At 50.7% G+C, this 19,288-nt stretch overlaps 9 protein-coding genes across 9 annotated transcripts; 5 read left to right on the top strand and 4 right to left on the bottom strand.

Annotated features, from left to right (window-relative positions):
- Positions 1-532: 532 nt before the first annotated feature.
- AUEXF2481DRAFT_41825 (uncharacterized protein) lies at positions 533-2,995 on the top strand. The gene is made up of 4 exons (XM_013486616.1): positions 533-983; positions 1,036-1,272; positions 1,314-1,752; positions 1,810-2,995. Exons 1-4 carry the CDS (start codon positions 540-542, stop codon positions 2,820-2,822), a joined length of 2,133 nt encoding a protein of 710 aa, XP_013342070.1. The 5' UTR covers positions 533-539; the 3' UTR covers positions 2,823-2,995.
- A 1,152-nt stretch (positions 2,996-4,147) lies between these two features.
- Positions 4,148-5,797, top strand: AUEXF2481DRAFT_6657 (uncharacterized protein; the record flags this gene model as incomplete). The annotated part of the gene is made up of 1 exon (XM_013486512.1): positions 4,148-5,797. The coding sequence occupies one exon, from the start codon at positions 4,148-4,150 to the stop codon at positions 5,795-5,797; it is 1,650 nt and encodes a 549-aa protein (XP_013341966.1).
- Positions 5,798-6,605: 808 nt separating this feature from the next.
- AUEXF2481DRAFT_6656 (uncharacterized protein) lies at positions 6,606-7,224 on the bottom strand (the record flags this gene model as incomplete). Its single annotated transcript, XM_013486511.1, has 2 exons — positions 6,606-6,672; positions 6,722-7,224. 2 exons carry the CDS (start codon positions 7,222-7,224, stop codon positions 6,606-6,608), a joined length of 570 nt encoding a protein of 189 aa, XP_013341965.1.
- A 760-nt stretch (positions 7,225-7,984) lies between these two features.
- AUEXF2481DRAFT_67338 (uncharacterized protein) lies at positions 7,985-9,930 on the top strand (the record flags this gene model as incomplete). The annotated part of the gene is made up of 3 exons (XM_013486655.1): positions 7,985-8,200; positions 8,251-8,823; positions 8,878-9,930. 3 exons carry the CDS (start codon positions 7,985-7,987, stop codon positions 9,928-9,930), a joined length of 1,842 nt encoding a protein of 613 aa, XP_013342109.1.
- A 327-nt stretch (positions 9,931-10,257) lies between these two features.
- AUEXF2481DRAFT_47551 (uncharacterized protein) lies at positions 10,258-11,151 on the bottom strand (the record flags this gene model as incomplete). Its single annotated transcript, XM_013486643.1, has 2 exons — positions 10,258-10,965; positions 11,041-11,151. The coding sequence occupies 2 exons, from the start codon at positions 11,149-11,151 to the stop codon at positions 10,258-10,260; spliced, it is 819 nt and encodes a 272-aa protein (XP_013342097.1).
- A 645-nt stretch (positions 11,152-11,796) lies between these two features.
- On the bottom strand, positions 11,797-13,937 carry AUEXF2481DRAFT_41820 (uncharacterized protein). The gene has a single exon (XM_013486615.1). The coding sequence runs from the start codon at positions 13,435-13,437 to the stop codon at positions 11,863-11,865; it is 1,575 nt and encodes a 524-aa protein (XP_013342069.1). The 5' UTR covers positions 13,438-13,937; the 3' UTR covers positions 11,797-11,862.
- Positions 13,938-14,610: 673 nt separating this feature from the next.
- Positions 14,611-15,553, top strand: AUEXF2481DRAFT_327325 (uncharacterized protein). The gene has a single exon (XM_013486705.1). It carries the CDS (start codon positions 14,816-14,818, stop codon positions 15,410-15,412), a length of 597 nt encoding a protein of 198 aa, XP_013342159.1. The 5' UTR covers positions 14,611-14,815; the 3' UTR covers positions 15,413-15,553.
- Positions 15,554-16,009: 456 nt separating this feature from the next.
- AUEXF2481DRAFT_327420 (uncharacterized protein) lies at positions 16,010-17,736 on the top strand. The gene is made up of 3 exons (XM_013486704.1): positions 16,010-16,379; positions 16,444-16,499; positions 16,555-17,736. The coding sequence occupies exons 1-3, from the start codon at positions 16,181-16,183 to the stop codon at positions 17,512-17,514; spliced, it is 1,215 nt and encodes a 404-aa protein (XP_013342158.1). The 5' UTR covers positions 16,010-16,180; the 3' UTR covers positions 17,515-17,736.
- AUEXF2481DRAFT_327426 (uncharacterized protein) lies at positions 17,736-18,733 on the bottom strand. Its single transcript, XM_013486703.1, has 3 exons — positions 18,419-18,733; positions 18,217-18,358; positions 17,736-18,160 (listed from the first exon to the last, which is right to left on the bottom strand). Exons 1-3 carry the CDS (start codon positions 18,572-18,574, stop codon positions 17,958-17,960), a joined length of 501 nt encoding a protein of 166 aa, XP_013342157.1. The 5' UTR covers positions 18,575-18,733; the 3' UTR covers positions 17,736-17,957.
- Positions 18,734-19,288: the final 555 nt, after the last annotated feature.

Here is a 19,288-nt window from a genome sequence, read left to right as displayed (position 1 = left end):
TTCAACTGAGCGAGAGCTTTGGTGACAATTGAGGATGTAGAAAAATATCTCGGGTACGGCACTCCAAGGTCATTAGCACATGTAAAGAGGCCTTGCTGTAACTCTACCTCTCGGTTTAATCGGTTCCGTGCTGTCAAGCCCCTCCATCTTGCCCGCTCTCTCCCTTGGATTTGTGGGTATGGTGGGGTACCTCGATGTGGAGCCGACTATCCCGGTGGAGGAAATCTCGACTAACAACGCCCGTTGCGTATGTGTCTTTCGGGGACCAAGCTCGACTTTGTATCATACGGAAGGTCAATTATGCCGAGTCCGGGTCCTGATGGATGTCTAGAGTCCGCAATACAAACGAGTTGTGACTATTTCTGCAGGTGTGGCACCCATCTTCCTTTCGCAGTCTCTTGAGGTCCAAAACTTGCCCAGGAAGAAGCAGACACTCTCAAAATGGCACTCAACGTTTTGATCGTAGGAGCTGGTATCGGCGGCCTGGTATGTTGTGATGATGAGTACCAGAATGAATATCGAGGCTGACCAGAATCCAGATGGCCGCCATTGCACTCAGAGAGCAGGGCCATGATGTTACTCTCCTCGAATCTTCCAAGTTCAGCAACGAGACTGGAGCCGCTATCCACATGGCACCAAACGCAAATGGTTTACTCAAGCGTTATGGAGTTGATATCGAGAAAGTAGGCGCAAACGAATGCAGCCGAATCGCACAGTACCATGCCGAATCAGGAAAGGCACTCTTCCAAGTCGACCTCACAATGCCTAACAAGCAATGGCAACACAAGTGGCTGTTAGTGCACCGCGCCCACTTACACAATGCTTTGAGAGAAAGAGCCATCGGAAAAGAGGGCAAAGGCAAGCCTGCTACCTTGAGGCTAGCCAGCAAGGTCACTTCAGTGGATCCCGAGAAAGCGGAGGTGACTCTAGAGAGCGGCGAGAAAGTTTCTGGCGATGTTCTCCTTGGAGCCGATGGTGTTCACGTAAGCCTTCTAGCCAAAGTAGCTTCAAAATACCCTACTGACAACCCTCCAGTCATTGTGTCGCAAGTCACTCGTTCTTGAAGATCCTGAGAAGTACACACCCTTTGATTGCGGTCACAGCGCTTATCGCTTCCTCGTACCAAAGGATCAAGTCATGGCCGATCCTGTCTGCCGCGAGTTTGTTGAGCAGGAGGGCATGCTCTGCATGATTGTTGGCGAAGATCGTAGAGTTGTCGTGTATCCATGCGTCGAGAACAAGCTCATGAACTTCCTTCTCGTAAGCATCTTCGTCTGGAACACATAGAGCTCCGCTAACAAATTGCGCTCTAGATCCACCCCAGCAGTGAATCGCGATCAGATGATGCTGGTTGGAACCAACAGGGTGACAAGAAGCGTATGCTCGCAAGTGGCGCTAGCCTAGCGCCTCAAGTTCGTGCTCTTCTCGAGAAGGCTCCGGAGGACAGCTTGAAGGTCTGGACCTTGCTGGATATGGAGGTTCTCCCGACATGGATTAATGGTAGTATGGCGTTGTTAGGTGACGCTGCTCATCCTTTCCTGCCTCATCAAGCACAAGGTGGTGGTCAGGCCATGGAAGACGCAGTTTCGCTCGCCGCTATCTTACCTTATGGCACAACAAAGGAGGATATCCCTGAGAGATTGAGACTGTATGAGCAATGCCGACGCGAACGCGCCAACAGAATCCAGGATGGTACCAGATTGAGTGGAACGTCTCAGAAGGATCTTGCAAAGATGGGCAAGAAATATGATGGTCAGTACATGCAGCAGCAAGGTTTTGAGTGCTCTATCGCTGACATTGGTGCAACAGCTTTCGCCTTTACCAACTACAACTTCGGACACGACGAGTGGGATTTCTCCAGGAACGCCCTGAACAAGCATCTTCAGTCCAAGCAACCCTACCGCTTCCGCCAACCCATTTCCTTTGGTCCTAGTCCGGGACCGCGCCAGCCATTGAACGCTCTGCCAGACGTGCACTCAATGTCTAAACAAAACCAAACAGTGGCTACAATTCGTTTCAGAACCTCGAGAACGTACCTCCAGAACTTGTTCCCTACCACTTCGTTCTCTTTCATGTCGGCAGCAACAGTCGTCGAAGCCTCGATCATCTGCTGCTCTCTACGCAGCATGACATGGCTGGGCAATACAGGCTATGACCACTGTGGTCTGTACATTCATGGAGTCAAGTACACCAAGAAGGATGGCGAGATTCTTCAAGGAACATTCTTGCCAATCTTGTTCGAGAACTTGACCGATCCCATCATCACCGGCCGTGAGGAGCTTGCCGCACCTAAGTTGGGATGCGACATTGATGTCTCGGCTTCTGGCGATTCACGCAGCGTCCGCATGAGCTGGCGTGGAACTACCTTTGCGGAACTTGAGTGGAATGGTCTTCACGACAAGCCTCAGACGAATGGAGCCAACGGCGCCGGCGCTCCCAACGGCGTCAATGGTGGTCATGCGAAGCCTCCTGGTGCCCCTGGTCCTCCTGGTCCACCCATGCCCAAGATTGAAGACAACGGCATGTTCATGTATCGATACGTGCCAGCTGTTGGCGAGCCAGGAAAGGCAGACGCCGAATACGCCGTGTTCGACGAGTACGAGAAGAAGGCACCATCTACCTCAGAGTCTCAGCAGGACATGCAAGACCAGATGACCAAGTCGGCAACCATCAAGTTCTCGGCTGGTGACTGGAACTCGCTCCCTACCCTTCATCACATCGCTCAAGGCCTCGCAGATGTGCCGATATACGGCATCGTGGAGGCCACAGTGAAGGAGGTACCTTCAGTAGGTGATGTGAGGGGGGCAAGAAGGATTGAGTAGAAGCTGAAGGTGTGAAATACACGACTTCAGATCTTTTCTTTCCTTTGCGGTCCAGCGACCTGTTCTCGGAACTGGTATTATCTTGGAAATGTGCGTGGTGCCGTAATCCGTCATAAGAGAGTTGCAGACAAACTACGAAATATCATCTTAATCAGTCATAATGACTTACTTCCCTGACGTGTACATGTAAGTGTTGACATATCATCTCGTCAAGTATCGTGACTGCCAACTGTCGGCTGTTTCTACCGTTTTCGGGTATGCGCCTGGATCCCAAAGGGCTCGAGCTCGTTATCCCTTGCAGTTTGTGTGCAGAAAACATCATATTGGGTGGTGGTTTGTCCCGTATATTGAGGGTGCAGTACCCACGATGATCGCGCTTCCTCGGAACATCCAAGATGCTATTGGCGCTGTAGGAGAGTAGGGCCAAAGGTTAAGCGGCTGCAGGACGTGTTTCAAAAATCCGATACGGCATTCTGGCAGCCAGAGCTGGTAACGGCAGGGTTAGCTAGCGCAATCTAAGGATAGATGACGCCTACAAATTTGGGCAGCTTAAAGGCGCGCCGAAGTTCTCCCTGTAGGTGACAGGATTGCGTGACGCCTGCTACCATCAAACATAGACCCAAATCGATCTTGCGAGATAGTAGAAGCAGTCTCAGAGTCGCGTTGAAGATCGAAAAGATCTTTCCCGGGCCTCGAGCAAGTTATTGCTGAAGGTTTAGCCGTCTGGCATGGATTTGAGTGGTTTCCAGAGAGCCTAGAGCATCAGACGAAACGCGTATCGACGAGCGCAAAAGCTCGATCCAGAGGCTCGATCGCCGGAGTGGCAGCCAAAACAACAACCAATGACCGGTAAATTATGGTAGGGTCATGGCCTGGTTGGTCAATAGCGCCATTAATCCTGTTGTTTCGCCCATGCAACTCGTGCATGTCATGAATGGTCTTGTCGCCTCCGCCCGCCGCTTCCGGATACCTGAACCGTTTATACAATTCAAGCATGTCATCTTGTGCTTGACTCCTACTTTCTTATATCTCTCCTCTCGCTGCCCTGTTCCGCTAAGAGATCCCTGTGCTTTGTGTGGCTGTCGACACTGCACACAAGGACTTGATCTCCAACAGCAACAGGCTCACATTTCGGACATCATCACTCACAAAGACCCAAGCGGTTCTCGACGTCATCCAACAGCAAAGACCCTTGTACGCATCGCACATAGCGAAAGTCCGACGCACGTGTATCCGGCACGCAACAAAGGTGTCAATCACACTGCTGGTAGAGAGACTCGAGAGTTGTGCTAGATGGACAGGTGGCTCGTCGGCGCATACAGCACATGAATCTGCTGGACGACACTCTCAGGACCCCGTCAATCCTCGACGGCGAGGCCCAGTCGCAAGCCTTGATGGATCTCCATGAGGACATGAGCGAGAAGCAGCAGGCGTCTGCCCTGGCTGCCCACCACGATGCCCGTGCCCTCATTCGTTTGATCCAGTGTCCGCAATGTTCGAAACCCTACACCAATCCCGTCACGCTTCCTTGCGGCTACTCGCTATGTCGCACGTGTCTGCCTCAGACCTACCGCCGTGAAGGTGTCTCGTATCCTGACACACCGGGCAGACAGCTCGGCTTTCTCTGTCCATACATCGAGTGTTTCGAGGAGCATGTTCTCGCCGACTGCAGCATCGACGTCACCTTGTCCAAACTCATGGAAGCCATCGCCGAACTCGTCCGCCGTCACAACGAAAATGCCGGAACCACTCAGACATACATGGAAGAGGTGGTGAAACAAGACGAGGTCGTGGGCCCGTTGGAAGCCAAGGACAAGAACAAGCCGCGATGCTGGACTATGCCCGGAGCCCGTCTGGTCGCTACATACAATCTCGCCGACATTGGCATTCTCGAATACCAGACCGACGTGTCCTACCAGGACTTGTCGGAGACAGGCGAGGCTGCACAAAAGACCGACCAACAAGTCTTGGTGCAATTGCTCGACACGGCGCAGAAAGAGGTCGACTGCCAGGTCTGCTACAACATCATGTTCGACCCTGTCACTACAGCTTGCGGACATACGCTTTGTCGCAAATGCCTGGCTCGTACGCTCGACCATTCGACACATTGTCCGGTTTGCCGCCGTTCTGTCGTTACTCCACCATCTCTGATCAAGTATCCGAGCAACAAAACTTTGGTCAATCTTCTCGAAGGACTCGTTCCGGAAATCATATCCGCACGTGCTGAAGCTGCCGCTCTGGAGGATGCCATTGCGCTGCCTGACTTTGAGACTCCTTTGTTCGTGTGTACACTTGGCTTCCCTGGATGTCCCACTTTCCTACGCGTCTTTGAACCAAGGTATCGCCTTATGATCAGACGTGCTATGGAAGGCAATCGACAATTCGGCATGGTCACATACAACAGTCACGGACTGCCTCAAGAAGGCCTCGGCAACATACAGTTTCTTGCCTATGGAGTTATGCTCTATATCGAGAACGTCCAGATGCTTCCAGATGGTCAGAGTATTGTAGAGACCAGAGGCATGTACCGTTTCCGCGTAAAACAGTACGGCACTCTGGATGGATACACTGTAGGCAGAGTCGAACGCGTCGAAGACGTCTCGCTACAGGAGGAAGAGCGTCTAGAAGCCGAAGAAACTTCACAACCTCCTGCTGCTGAGAACGACATCGAAGGCCAAATCAACCGAATGTCGACTCGCGAGCTCCTCATGCTCGGTCTCGACTTTATTCTGGTCATGCAAGGCCGAAGCGCACATTGGCTACACCAACGCATTCTGGAAGCCTACGGCGGCCCGCCGGACGATGCCGCCTTGTTTCCCTTCTGGTTTGCCAGCATACTCCCCATTGACGAGCATCTCAAGTATCAACTGATGCAGACCACAAGTGTGCGCGCGAGACTGAAGATTACAGCTCGCTGGATCAAGCACATGCAGCAACAGCGATGGTTCCAGAGCCAAGCCTGCACTGTCTTATGACTGATAACTCATCTTGCATTGCGTTTTGGAGCTCCCATCCTCGTCCTAATTATTGCGGTCCGAAACTTTGTGCGCGATGAATGACACAATCAGAAAACCCACACACCACTCCCTGGAATGCCTCTCTCCCAGAAGCGAATCCTCTTTTCTTGATTACTTCGTTTCATTTGTACATCCATTTCCATCTTTTTGGGCTCTCTTCTTGCTTTCTTTTATTGTTTCATTCTCAGCGGTCGCATATATATCCAGAGCTATTAGGCTCACCGCCAGGCGTCAAAAGGGCGAGATATGTAGGACATTATCCTTGCCTCTCGATTGGAAAGAATTCGGAACGGGTTGTATATTGCAGATCAAAGGGCGCATGGGGGGAGGAAGGTATTTTGAAATCCACTTTTTGCTTCAGATCTTGCTCTCTTACACTTTCCTGGACTTTTATGTGTGTGTCTGTGACGTTGCTATTCAACTTTCTTGTTGTGCTACTTTTATGAATGTGGCTGTGACAACACACGATACATCACAGGACACAGGGCGACTTTACTGATATTTCACCGTCTTGTTGCTCGCGCCAGCTCTGCGACATCGGTAAAGTCTTGAGGAAGCAACGAACCGAGCACGAGAGCCCTTTCCATCGACATGTGTATGAGTCCTCTGCATCTGTGACCGACCTTGGGCATCGAAAGTGTAGGTCCAAATCAAGCGGTGTCTTCCTAATATGTTCGTGCGCTTTCGCTCCGGAGTATGGTCGATATAACACCGCGTATGTTGACGTTCTAGTGTGACTGTTGTATATACATCCCTACTTCGTAATCTATTTTGAATCACCACCACCCATAACGACTTGGACGAGGATGAACAGACCAATTGCCCACCAGTACCTATGAGCTGTTAGCAGAGATCCCCAGATATGATGTAGTCTAGTCTGACTTTTGCAAGAAGGATTTTTCAGGTTCTTTGGCCTCAGGCTCGCCTTGCTGGTTGACAACAATGGGCTTGTCAAAGGCGACTTGTGGTCCCTGGTGCAAGGGCACAATCTCAACTGCAAGCGAACCTTCTGAAGCCTTGACAGCAGCGGTGCTGAAGCCAACATGCCATACATTGCCCTCTGAGTCGACGAACAAGCGCAGCGCAGGGTTCTTTGTAGCACCGAAGTTGGCTCCAGAGGCTGCGACACCGACCCAGTCGTCAGCGCGGTGTACACCGACCCGTACAGTCTCATCCGATCTTACTGCCGGTGCAGTGTATGAGTCGACTGTAGCATTGAGAGAGGGCCAGGAGTAGGAGACTTTGGCGAAGGGAAGTGGTGCTGGTGCTGTCAAGGGCCAGGCGAAGACATCAGTGGTGCGGATCGAGTCTACGGTAGCTGCGGCGAGAGCAGAGGTAGTGCACAGCAGTGCTGCTAATAAGCTTGTTGCTGCTGTTATGCGCATCTTGCTGATTATGAACTTGTCGAATTGTCTTGTGTCGAATGTTGACAACGGTATGGCTATCGAGACTCCGGAGCTTCTTGCCAAGCGTAGCTCTCTCGTGCTCGGAAGAAAGCGCGCCGATCAATTGGTCGGGGAAAGATGGGAAAAGCGCGAGGGCTGGAGAGAGCTGGGGGCGGACCCTGCATCTCCAAACGTCACAATTGTCGAATGGGGAAAGCTCAGAAACCTTCCTTCCGCCACTATGTTCCGCTGCACGCAGGGAGCTTGCATAGCTCTGGTCAATTCAACATGTTGAGATGCAAGAAATCAGCTTTCCTCTGCTATGCACTCTCCTCTGTAGCACCATGTCTCTGGGGATGATTGATTGCAGGATCTAGCTTCGCTCGCTGAATTGAACCGACGAAAACAGTGCATTTATCCAGCGGTCTCCTGCTTCTCGACCAAAAGACACGGCAAGCTTCCCCGTGTCTCCTCGCTGTCTCCACTCCTGTGACGGAGAGATCGGCGGTCCTCGAGCTTCCCAAGATAAGTGCCACGCCTTCACCTTTATCCGTTCTCTCAGCAGTTCAAAGGTCTTGATCCTCTTTCTTTTTCTTATTCCTCACCATTTCCTCATCTCACTTCTGCCTCTCACCCTCAATTAGCACCAAGTCCATCACGCAGAGGCCTCAACCACTCAACTCGCACTACTACTCAGCTTACAACTCGATCCACAACATTACTTAATTTTGATTGAGCAACACCACTCAACATGTCTTCCATGCCTTTCCGCCAGCCTTACAGGCAAGCTTCTCGCCAGCAGTCGAGGCAGATGTCTGTTGACCCTCACAACGAGCTCCACCCGGTTCAGGATCATTACATTGGCATTGATGTCGGTACCGGTAGTGCCCGTGCCTGTATTATGAACGACAAGGGTGACATTGTTGGTCTCGCAAGTGAGAACATTGGTCTCTGGCAGCCTGAGACAGGTTACTACGTGAGTCGTCTTCAACATGGCCCCAGACACGACCACTCACACTCGACTAGGAACAATCCACCACAGACATCTGGAGATGCATCTGTAACTCGGTGCAGCGTGCCATGAACCAGCACGGTATCGACGGCTCCACCATTCGTGGTATTGGTTTCGACGCTACTTGCTCGCTCACCGTCTTCTCGAACGATACCGACGAACCCATCTCGGTCACTGGACCCAAGTTCGACAACGCCGACGGCAATGACCGCAACGTCATTCTATGGCTCGACCACAGACCGGTTGAGGAGACTGAGAAGATCAACGCTACAAACCACAACCTGCTCCGCTACGTCGGTGGCAAGATGAGCATCGAGATGGAGATGCCCAAGGTGCTCTGGCTCAAGAACCACATGCCCAAGGAGCTGTTTGACCGCTGCAGATTCTACGACTTGACCGATGCCCTTACTCACATTGCCACTGGCAACGATGACCGCAGTTTCTGCAGTGTCGTCTGTAAGCAAGGCTTCGTTCCCGTCGGTGTCGACGGTAGTGTCAAGGGTTGGCAAGAAGACTTCCTCAAGGAGATTGGCCTTGAAGATCTTTGCGAAGATAACTTCAAGCGCCTGGGAGGTGTAGACGGGGTGGTAATTACCTGACCTAAATTGTCTCCGTTGCGCAAAAGCTAACTCACATCTCAGAGCGGGAAGTACCACACAGCTGGTGACAAGATCGGGACTCTTTGCGAAAAGGCAGCCGCCGACCTCGGGCTTCCTCCAGGTATCGCCGTTGGTGCTGGTGTCATTGATGCTTACGCTGGTTGGATTGGTACTGTGGGAGCAAAGGTCCGCCTGCCAAACTCGAACCTCAGCTCGGGCGCCGACAAGAACGATGTTTCGCAAGCCTTCACTCGTCTTGCCGCCGTTGCTGGAACATCGACCTGCCATCTGGCCATGTCAGAGAAGCCCGTCTTTGTCGACGGTGTCTGGGGACCCTACCGAGATGTTCTGATTCCAGACTACTGGATGGCAGAAGGTGGACAATCGGCGACTGGTGAGCTGCTCAAGCATGTCCTTGAGACTCACCCAGCTTTCCAACAGGCTATGAGTGTTGCCGAGACCTTCAATGCCAACATTTACGACTACCTCAACGAGCATCTTAACGAGATGCAGACAAAGGAAGACGCTCCCACAATCTCATATCTCGGTCGCCACTTCTTCTTCTACGGCGACCTATTCGGAAACCGTAGTCCTATCGCTGACCCTAACATGAAGGGTAGCGTTATCGGTCTGTCAAGCGATCGCAGTATGGATGGCCTGGCACTCTACTACTACGCCACCATGGAGTTCATCGCTCTGCAGACCAAGCAGATCATTCAGCGTATGAACGAATCAGGTCACGTCATTAACTCGATTTTCATGTCAGGTAGTCAGTGCCAGAACGGTATCTTGATGGACCTCATGGCCACTGCTTGCGAGATGCCCGTCGTCATCCCTAGATACGTTCACGCAGCCGTCGTCCACGGTGCAGCAATGCTCGGAGCAAAAGCTGCCTCTGCCGACAAGGACGGCAACACTGAGCCTCTCTGGAACATCATGGACCGCATGAGCAAGCCCGGTAAGGTCGTGCTTCCAGGCAAGGACGAGAACGAGAAGAAGCTGCTCGATGCCAAGTACAAGGTCTTCCTCATGCAATGCGAGCAGCAGCGTGAGATTCGTCGCGAGATCGACGAGGCCGTCAGCGGCTGGAAGTAAACGACACGATTTTGATCTTTGACGAAGAATCTCATCTAGTTTCTTGAAGCCTGAAAGTTGGGCTTGCAAACACAAAATAGCTCGGGGACGATTTTGCTACCACTTACTACATTGAGGTTATATACACAATAATGAACATTTGATTTACATGACGATCAATGTTCTCTCGCAGGATTGCACAATATTGTAGTTAGGGCTTTGGGAACATATGATTCATGTTCCAGAGCGGGAGGACTCGAGGTGAGGGCGTAATATTTAGTGTCTCCCAATCACTAGTTATCTTCAGGATAGTACCGACGTCGATTTGCCTTCATACAGTCTCAACCTCTACTTCTTCTCCTCGGCAACATCCTCCTTGACCTTCGCGTCCCCCCTGGCAGGCCTCTCGCCGAAAATCGTCGTACCTACTCTGACTTCGGTGCTCCCCTGCTTAACGGCCGCCTCAAAGTCCGAAGACATACCCATACTCAGCTCCAGCTTTTCCTCTTCGATGCCCAATTGCGTAGCCACCGCATCCCTCACCTTTCTCAACTGCTCAAAGTCTTCATTTTCCGTCTCCTTTGTCGTCGCTTTACTGCGTGCGATGGCACCTATAGTCATCAAGCCACCGAGCTCGAGGTGTGGGCAGGAGGTCATGATGTGTTCGCAAAGACTCGCAGCATCTGTAGGTGAGACACCGGATTTTTCTTCTTCGCCAGAGGTGTTTACTTGAACCAATACCCTCAATTTGGCTTTGATCTCCTCTCCATTTTCTTCGACAAGCTTCTTTCGCCCTTTTTCGAGGCCGTCGGCTTTTTTGGTGCTGTCGACGCTGGAGACGGAGAAGAGGTTTGGGATGCTTTCAGCTAGAGGACGACATTTATTTGTTTGTAGGGCGCCGATGAAATGCCAGTTTATCGTGTTAGGTAAGAGGGAGGCCTTTTCAAGGAGTTCTTGCGAGTAGTTTTCGCCAAAGTGGGTGTGTGAGGAGGGGGAGTTGTGGAGGGCGAGGATGTCGTTTGCGGGTTTTAGTTTGGAGACGGCTATTAAGCGGACCTGAAAAGGTGTGTCAGTGTCAGAAGGAAGGGCAGAGGGAGAGAGGAGGTGAGGGGACGAGGGGACGAGGCATACATTCTTTCCAGAGGTGTTTGCGGATTTGATCTGGGAGAGGACATGGCTGAGATTTTCGGACAGGTGCTTTGCGCGCGTGGGGTTGATTTGCATTTCTGATTGTTCGGACATTGATAGATGATGGGCTACGGAGGAGTGTCTGCTGGGAGAGAGTCTTCTGTTGGTTGGAAGAGAGTGAGCAAGGTGTTAGGTGTTTCGAGTTTGTGAAGGAGCTCTCTCCAGTCGATGACGATGGGCTTCGGCTAGAGTTGCTTCGTTCCAAGATATTCTTGCCACTCGTACCACCCTGTCCGGACCTCTTTGCTTGACAATCACGTCAACAACGCGTCACTATATACCTGTGTCTTCTTGTAGCGACAGATAGAGGAATCTTTTATATAAACAAGCTATCATACGCGCCGCTTTGCTCAACGTGGCTGGACTGAACACTAGACAAAGACTCCAGTCACTTTGTTGTTGGTTCAACGTAAGCTTTCTGAAGTTGATGGTTAGAAGCAGTAAATTGGATATGGTCCCTGCAATACTATATGCACACGTCCTGTACTAACGTGATGGTAAGAGATTACATCAAAGCGTGTTGTAGCACGTTTTGGAAGTAATAGATACAGTATGTCGACGGTGATTGCAATTTTGTTGGTCGGAGCTATTGCTTATGGGGTAACCCTGCTCAACAGCCTCTCAGATGTATTGACACGAGAATTCGCTTGACTGCAGAATCCTCGAGATTTTGTATCACAACCATTGCTTTGAGAATGGGCGGAGTCTTTGCATTCGCGGATGGACGTTTGTATCGTATTTTCTATCATATGTGGTAGGCGCTATCTATATTTCCAAATGTCGAGATAGAGGTTGAGCGTAAGTCACGAAGAAGTTTGCGACACAGGTGGCTTCTTGAAGCAGGTACTCTTCTCGTCTCGCGAGGGCGACTGCCGAGGGATCATCGTGTCGGGTTAGACCGATAGCCATTTGTGTCAGAAGCAAGAGGTCGTTAATCAGCTCTTCGTCAGCATGAAGGACGAGGCCACACATCCACCTTACCAATTTCTGCACCAGCTTCTCTGCCGGTATGGCCCAATCACGAGGCTCGGCTATACATGTAACGTGTGCCTTCAAGACTAGCGACGTGGCTCGCGCCTTGATGTTCGGGAATCGAGTTATGTCTTCCCTCTGCACTGCGAGCCCATAGGCTACTAACATTGTATAAAGGTCAGGATCTTCATGAATGTACGGACGTAACTTTCCCATGTTGAGCAGCCACGTCGCAAAAGCCTTGTGCAATGTGCTGTTAATATCTGAGCGACCGTTCATGAGTGGGATGAGTTGATCGTCGAGTGGTAGTGGACGTTGTGGGGGGGTGACGCGTGGAGAAAAAGGGGGCCCAAGCCGAAGCGACTCAGGAGTATCGAGTGGGTCCAACTGAAAGCTGGTGGTCGTGCATGAACCTTGGGCAAGAGGTGTCAATGGCACGACTGAGTCGCCATCCCTGCATTTGGTTGAACGTGGAGAAGGCGCGCAGTCGCTTGCGGGCACCTGAACGGGTTCGCATGCTTTGGAGTACGCTGGTGGCGCGTCGGCCTCTGTAGTCCGCGGTCCCTGACCCTTGGTTTGTGAACACTGGTCATCTCCGTCTGGACCCGTTTCTCCTTGATGATGCCTTGCTCTTTTCCTCCTGTGGGCGTGGCGATGTTCCAGGTCGGCATCGGCGTTGGTTGCTGTGCGAGTAGACTTCGTATCCAGGTAATCATCCCAGAGATTGAAAGCACCACCGTTGTGGCTGTATGAGGATTCGAGGTTGAAGGATGGAACTGTGTATCTGGACTCGAGAGCATGCATCTCTCGCGTCAAGGCTTGGTGTGCGTATGTGCTGTAGCCCATGTAAACTTCAAAGCCTCTAGCCGACTCGGCGAAAGCTTGTGCTGAGAGCATAACATGTTCTGCTGCTCCTTGCACAGCTCGTGTGGAGTTGCGGATGGGCATCAGACTTAAACTTGCGATATTCTTGCATAGCGATAGTCGCAAGAAGCGGGATTTGGAACAGCCTTCGACGTTACCAAACATGTAAGAGATATCGGAAGGTATCTCGTCTAGACCAAGAATAGGCAGCTCATCGTCGATAAGCTGTAAGCCTGTAGGGATCGAAAACAGGTCGAATCTCTTTCTCTTTCCTTTCACGTAGTGCGTGACTGTGAGTTGCAACATGGCAGCAGCTCGGTTGTCAGCTTGATCGAGTCCGAGCCAAAGTACCAGGCTTGCGTCCTTGTTGAGAGGAGACGGCTCTCCGAGGTGCAACGCTCGATTGTTATCATGATCATGCCAGGTCAGAACGACACGCTCCTTGAGGTACCACACAGGCTCACGCCCAGACTCAAACGCGACAGATGACGGAGATGGATACATGCTTGTATTTGGATATGTACTGCAAGTTGAAAATCAATTTTGAAGAGAATGCCCCGACACAAGACGTGTCAGATGACCCTCCCACCCGGGCTTCTGTCGACAGAGAGCAGCCCTGACTCGGGAATTTAATTGGATGAACGCTTAAGATTGAAGCAAGAGGAGGTGGCGAGACAGTGCTCAGGTTCGGACGCTGGAGGGCCTCCAATCATACAGATACCGTCATACAACTCTTGTAGGACACCACGAGATCGCGGATACCAGTCGAAGAATCAGACAGACACCGTACAAATGGCAGCACGCAAAGACAGGCCAAATCAGAGAGGTGCAACGCGTGACGATACGGATATTCAGAGTGAGTGTGTATGTAGGTGGAGGAGGATGGAGGTGCGTGCAAAACAGCTTCGCAAGCTGACGTTCGCCGCGAATCGGTCACGCGTCACCGACGTCGGTTTGGCAACAGTTTTAGCAACAGCGCCTGAATTCTTTTGCAACAACAGCCGACGGATGAGAACAGCTTGTGCCATTTGTTACTAACGACATTCCAGTCTGCTGCATCTCCTCCACACACCGGCGCAGTTGTTATGCCAGTGTACAGGTCTTGTGCTTCTATCATTGCGCGCTCAGATATGATCAGTAACATTTGGAGACGCCTCAGTTGTCGTTGCACTGACTGCACAGTTGAAGACACAAAGTCATTGTCTAGAGAACGAGAGCGTCGAGCATCTGTTCATGCGACGCTGGTCTTTGTGGAACAGGCTTCAAACAAGGCCGCAGAGTCTCAGATCATGACAACGCAATGCGACTCAAACCGGATGGCTGGCAATGTCCAAGCAACGGCTGCATTCGTGCGCATCACTCCGTTACTCTTGGTCTCAAACAAAGCCATGAACAATCTACACACTCTACATGGAAAGGCAGGAAGTCTGGGATCGTGTCTCGGATTCGTGCATATTGCGCTACAATCATGACCACGAGTCCCTGCCATCGAAGGATTGACATGAGATGACTACCCTAACCAGAACTGTGGTATCATGTATGTTGATTGCGGCCAATCACAAGAGAAAGACCAACTTTCAAAGGCGTAAATAGATTGGAACATATTGTGCATGATGAAGGCACTGTATCTGGGAGAGACATGGGCGACCTTCTTTCCAATCTAAACCTGTCACTCGGAGTTGTACTGCACTGCACAGTGGATCAACTGGGGTTATGAGACGAGGCTGAGATATCAATTGGGTTGCATGATTTGGAAAAAAAAAGGTTGCTCGTCTATATTGCGTACATTAGTCCACCCCTGACAGCAGCTAGTCCACTAGCCTGTCAATCCACATTGCGCAAGCCTCTCTCTGATTTGCAAGATTGGCGGAGGCTCTTGTGAATGCGAAGACCAAATTTGGACACTATCGATCGTCACTGCTCTGCAACCAGTAGCCACAACTGCCGTCATCTTGGGCGTTGCGAGTTTTCTCGCCAAAAGCAGTCGTTGCTGAGGGAGCATCCCCTGAGAACCCGTTCAACATGTTCAACAGGGGTCCGCCAAGCGAGCTGTCACGAAAGCCAGCCAAAGTCTGGAAACTTTCTCATATCAGCTTCTTGCAACGTCAAAACAAACAAAAACATAGACATATCGTATATTAACTTGGAGGGCTGCAGCAAGTGTAGTTCATCTGTGCCTCAGCAAGGATCCCTCGACGACAATGACCGAAAGGTAGGTTGGCGCAGCAGCCCTGCAAGAATCACATATTGGTGGCCCCCGACATCTTCGGTCCCGCACAAGCCGTGCAAATCCACATCATCAACTCCAAGTCCGACATGTCATGCTATGCGAACAGACCTCCACTTCCGTGCCATGCACAAATTGGGGAACTACGCCCGTATTCCAGCTGCCATGTGTCTCCGACTCCCCCGTATGTGGAGTGTGAAAGGTACAAATGCCGAACACAACGAGACAGTCGGTCAGCAAGTGCAGACATAAAACCGGCCCCAGAGCGTTGGGTCTGACCACTCGACGCCTTGATGCTCAGTTCATCATATCCACAAAACGCGTCCATGAACATGATGCTGGCAGTGCATTAGTTGTCGCGCCTGTTATGCACCAGGTCCAGACAGGTCAGGTTCGGCGCATCGCCGGTGCCCTATCCCAACACGTCGGCTCTGGCGATGACGCTAAGGCTGCTCGGCGCGGCGCGCCCGAGTGTCGTCTAACTTTGTTTTCTCTCAAGCTCGCAACGTTTTCTTCCCTTTTCCTCCTTTTACCATGGCGCGTGTTCCGTGCCGCCCAGCTTGCATCTCTTCCTGGAAGGGTTGCTGGCCTGAACTTGGATGCAGCAGAAGCGCATTTGCCCAATGTGCCTCTATTAATCTATCTGGCATTGCACTTATGCGCCTCCCAGGTACCTGGGTTTGCAAAAATGATTTGGAAATTATATTGCAACCAGCGTGGTGGTGGTGGGAAGGTGGTCGTGGCGTGCATATACAGCTTCAGGTTCATGCGTACTCCGGACGTTGGACGTCGATAGAATAGGTGGGTTCCTAGCTCACAAGTATAACAACGTTTCTCTCCCCCCTCCCCTTTCCAACGATTAGACATCTATTCCTTTCACGTTCACTCCAACTTACCCTCCTTTACTCCAACGTCGTGTTGCCAGGGACCCTGAAAGGCGATATTATCTTAACGGAACCTCTTGGGAACCACTTTCGTGAACCCTTCTTTTCCCTGTTATTGTTTTCCAACCGTCAGATCATGATGGATTCCACACTCATATCTTCATCTCGATCGATGGTCCAAGGCATCGCAGGCGCTGCCATCGGACTGTCAAGTATCCTCGTCATCGTGCACATCATCTCCAGACGTACCGCAAGAGCCGCGATATGGTGGGATGACGGCTTGTTGTGGTCGGGTAGCTTCATGGCCCTTGTTATGAATGCTCTCTTCATCCATGGTAAGTCTTAAGACATGCTTAAACCTTGAGACAGAAGAATAACAATGAACAGGAGCACAACTAGGCCTTGGTGAATATGAAGAACAAGTATCCTCATCACAACTTGAAAGCATCTTCAAGGTCAGTACATAACACATTGTATATCATATCATAACACAACCTAACCTTATGTCAGATACTATTCACCAACAACTTGATCCACCTTTGGGCATTGGCTGCCATCAAGGCTTCATTACTCCTCTTCTTCAACCGCATGTTTGCCAGCTCCAACAACACACTCCGTTGGACTGTTTACTCCTCTCTTTGCCTCATCTTCATCTGGGTCATCACCTTCACTGCCATCTCAATCTTCCAATGCACACCAATATCCTTCTTCTGGGACAGTGGCATCACTGGCCAGTGTATCACTTCAAACTGGACTTCCAGGACTGCCATTGCCATCTGTGATACTGCCTTCAATTTAGCCACCGACTTCTTGTGCTTGATGGCACCCTTCCAGGTGCTTCGTAAGCTACAATTACCCGCTGGCAAGAAGGCCGGTCTGGCTGCCGTCTACCTCCTTGGCGGCTGCAAGATCGTCATTACCGGCATTCGTACCCTTTACCAGCTTGACATTCCTTACATGGCCTCATCCGACAGCCTCTACTCATCATTCGCTCCTACCATCTTCCTCATCATTGAGACCAACCTTGCAATCGCTTGTGCTTGCGTACCCTCTTTCTCCGTCATGGATGGTCGCGCAATCTTCGTCAAGACCACCAAACTCACCTCTCGCTCCAACACTCCCGAAGTGCTCGAGCCTCCAATGTCTCCTTACAACCGTTCCAACCAACAATTTTCAGACACCTCTGTCTTCCTCACAGAGTTCAAGCGTCAACCTCAGGCCGAATTCCCTATCCTCACCACCATCACTAGCAATGTTGCAGAGGAGCCTACTCGCCTGCCCAGCCTCGAGCTCGGCAGCTTTGCTCAATCCTCAGTCTTTGACATTCTCAAACCTGCTGGTGGCATTGTCAAGACCTTGAACGTCGAGCAGACGATCGAAGAGTTTGACACTGTCAGTATGCTGAATGTCGAACAAACGATTGAAGAATATGACTACATCATGAGACAAGCGTCCTTCTCCATCGTTTGATGACCTCCTTTTCCCCCTTCTTGTCTCTTCTTTCTACTGTCGTTTTTCTTCCTTGCTGTTTACCCGTTGTCCCTTTTATACCCCCTTTCGCTTTTATGGTTGGTTGTTGTCGTTGCTGTTTGGAAAGCGTGAAGCGTTGGTGTTATATCATGACTGATCAAAGCGCGGTGTTCCGGATGGGATGGTTGGATGGCTCATATTTTTCTCCTGTCGCTTAGCGACAAAACCTCACACTCACCATTTTTCCCTTTGTTGTAGATCTAGATGAGAACAGGATAGTCGATGAATATTGGTAGTAACATAGTAGTAGTTTAGCATATACCTTCCCTATGAGGAGGTCAAATGAAAACAGAATCAAATGATCAAAACAAAGACTCGTCACGTCTCTCTCTCTCTCTCTCTCTCTCTCCTGTCGTGTCCTTACCATATATCGATGCGATGCTCTACTGTAATTTCTGTATAAGTCTGGTGCCCGCGCCTTCCTCAGATAGTGCTCTGCTCTCTCGAACTTCGATTTTGCACAAAACGAAGTCTGAATCAACGCGACCATTGACGAGAGAACGCGACCAATACATCAAGCCATCACACTTACACATCAGTCTCGAGTCTGTTTCATCAAGTCTCTGAGATGGCAAGAGACCAAGCTCTAAGCAAGACAGATAAGTGTTGAATGCGAGTAAAAATAAATGATGCAGAGCATACCCGACCACGTCAAAAGCCAGCGCGACCACGTCAAAAGACAGCGCGACCATTGCGAGAGCCGACCCGAACATTCGCAAGAAAACCCGACCATTCCAATCCGACCATTCCAAAAGAAACCCCGACCATTCGCGAAAAAAGCCGACCATCGCGGAAGTCAGCCTGACTATTCGCAGACAGATCAACAACCAACACCGAAGCTTACAGGACAATGTGAAGTTTCCAGACATCCTACAGTAAGCAGAGGAAATAGTACAGGTATCTCTTTAGAGGACGCAACTGCTCGGTGGGGAAGTATAATTCTGCATGAGAGGACTTGACCATTCCAAAAGCTCGACCATTCCAAAGAAAACACGACCATGCTAAGCAAACCCGACCATTCTAAAAGCTGATCCGACCATTCCAAAAGCCGATCCGACCATTCCAAAAGCTGATCCGACCATTCGAATAGAAAAATCCGACCACCAACGAAACCCCGACCATTCGCGAGAAAGTCCGACCATTGACAAAAATCCGACTAACCAACCAACTGACTAGCTAGCTATCGATACTGAAGACTAAAGAACCATTGCGAGAGGAAGTCGGAGTAGCTGTATTCAAGACAAGTCACAATACTCTAGACAGATGCTGCATCGCTCTGATCATGGAGAGAGCTCGGCCATTCCATAGAAAATCCGACCATGCCAAACGCTAACCCGACCATTCGAAAGAAGTTCCGACCATGCAAGAAAATACCCGACCAACGACCAGGAACACCGACTATTCGCAAAAAAGTCCGACCGATTATAGAAAAACTCCGATTATCTGAAGAGATGATTCGGCTATCTGTGAGAACTTGCAACCATCCTGTAGCTAGCGTCATCACTTGCAAGTAAATCCTCAAGGAAATCCGACCATGCTATAAACAAAATCCGACCATTAGACCAAAAAAAAAGCCGAACATTGGCGAAAAACTTGCGACCATTCACCAAGAAAACCCGACCATGAAAAAACAGATAACACCGACCAGCCATCAAAAAAACCCCCCGAATAACCTCGCGAAAAAAAGTGCACCCATTTTCTAAAAACTTCCCGA

This window comes from Aureobasidium subglaciale (assembly GCF_000721755.1).
Source record: "Aureobasidium subglaciale EXF-2481 unplaced genomic scaffold scaffold_16, whole genome shotgun sequence".
In the NCBI taxonomy this organism is placed as follows: domain Eukaryota; kingdom Fungi; phylum Ascomycota; class Dothideomycetes; order Dothideales; family Saccotheciaceae; genus Aureobasidium; species Aureobasidium subglaciale.
The sequence above is the reverse complement of the archived record's forward strand: the minus strand, read 5'-3'. Positions and strand labels throughout refer to the sequence as shown.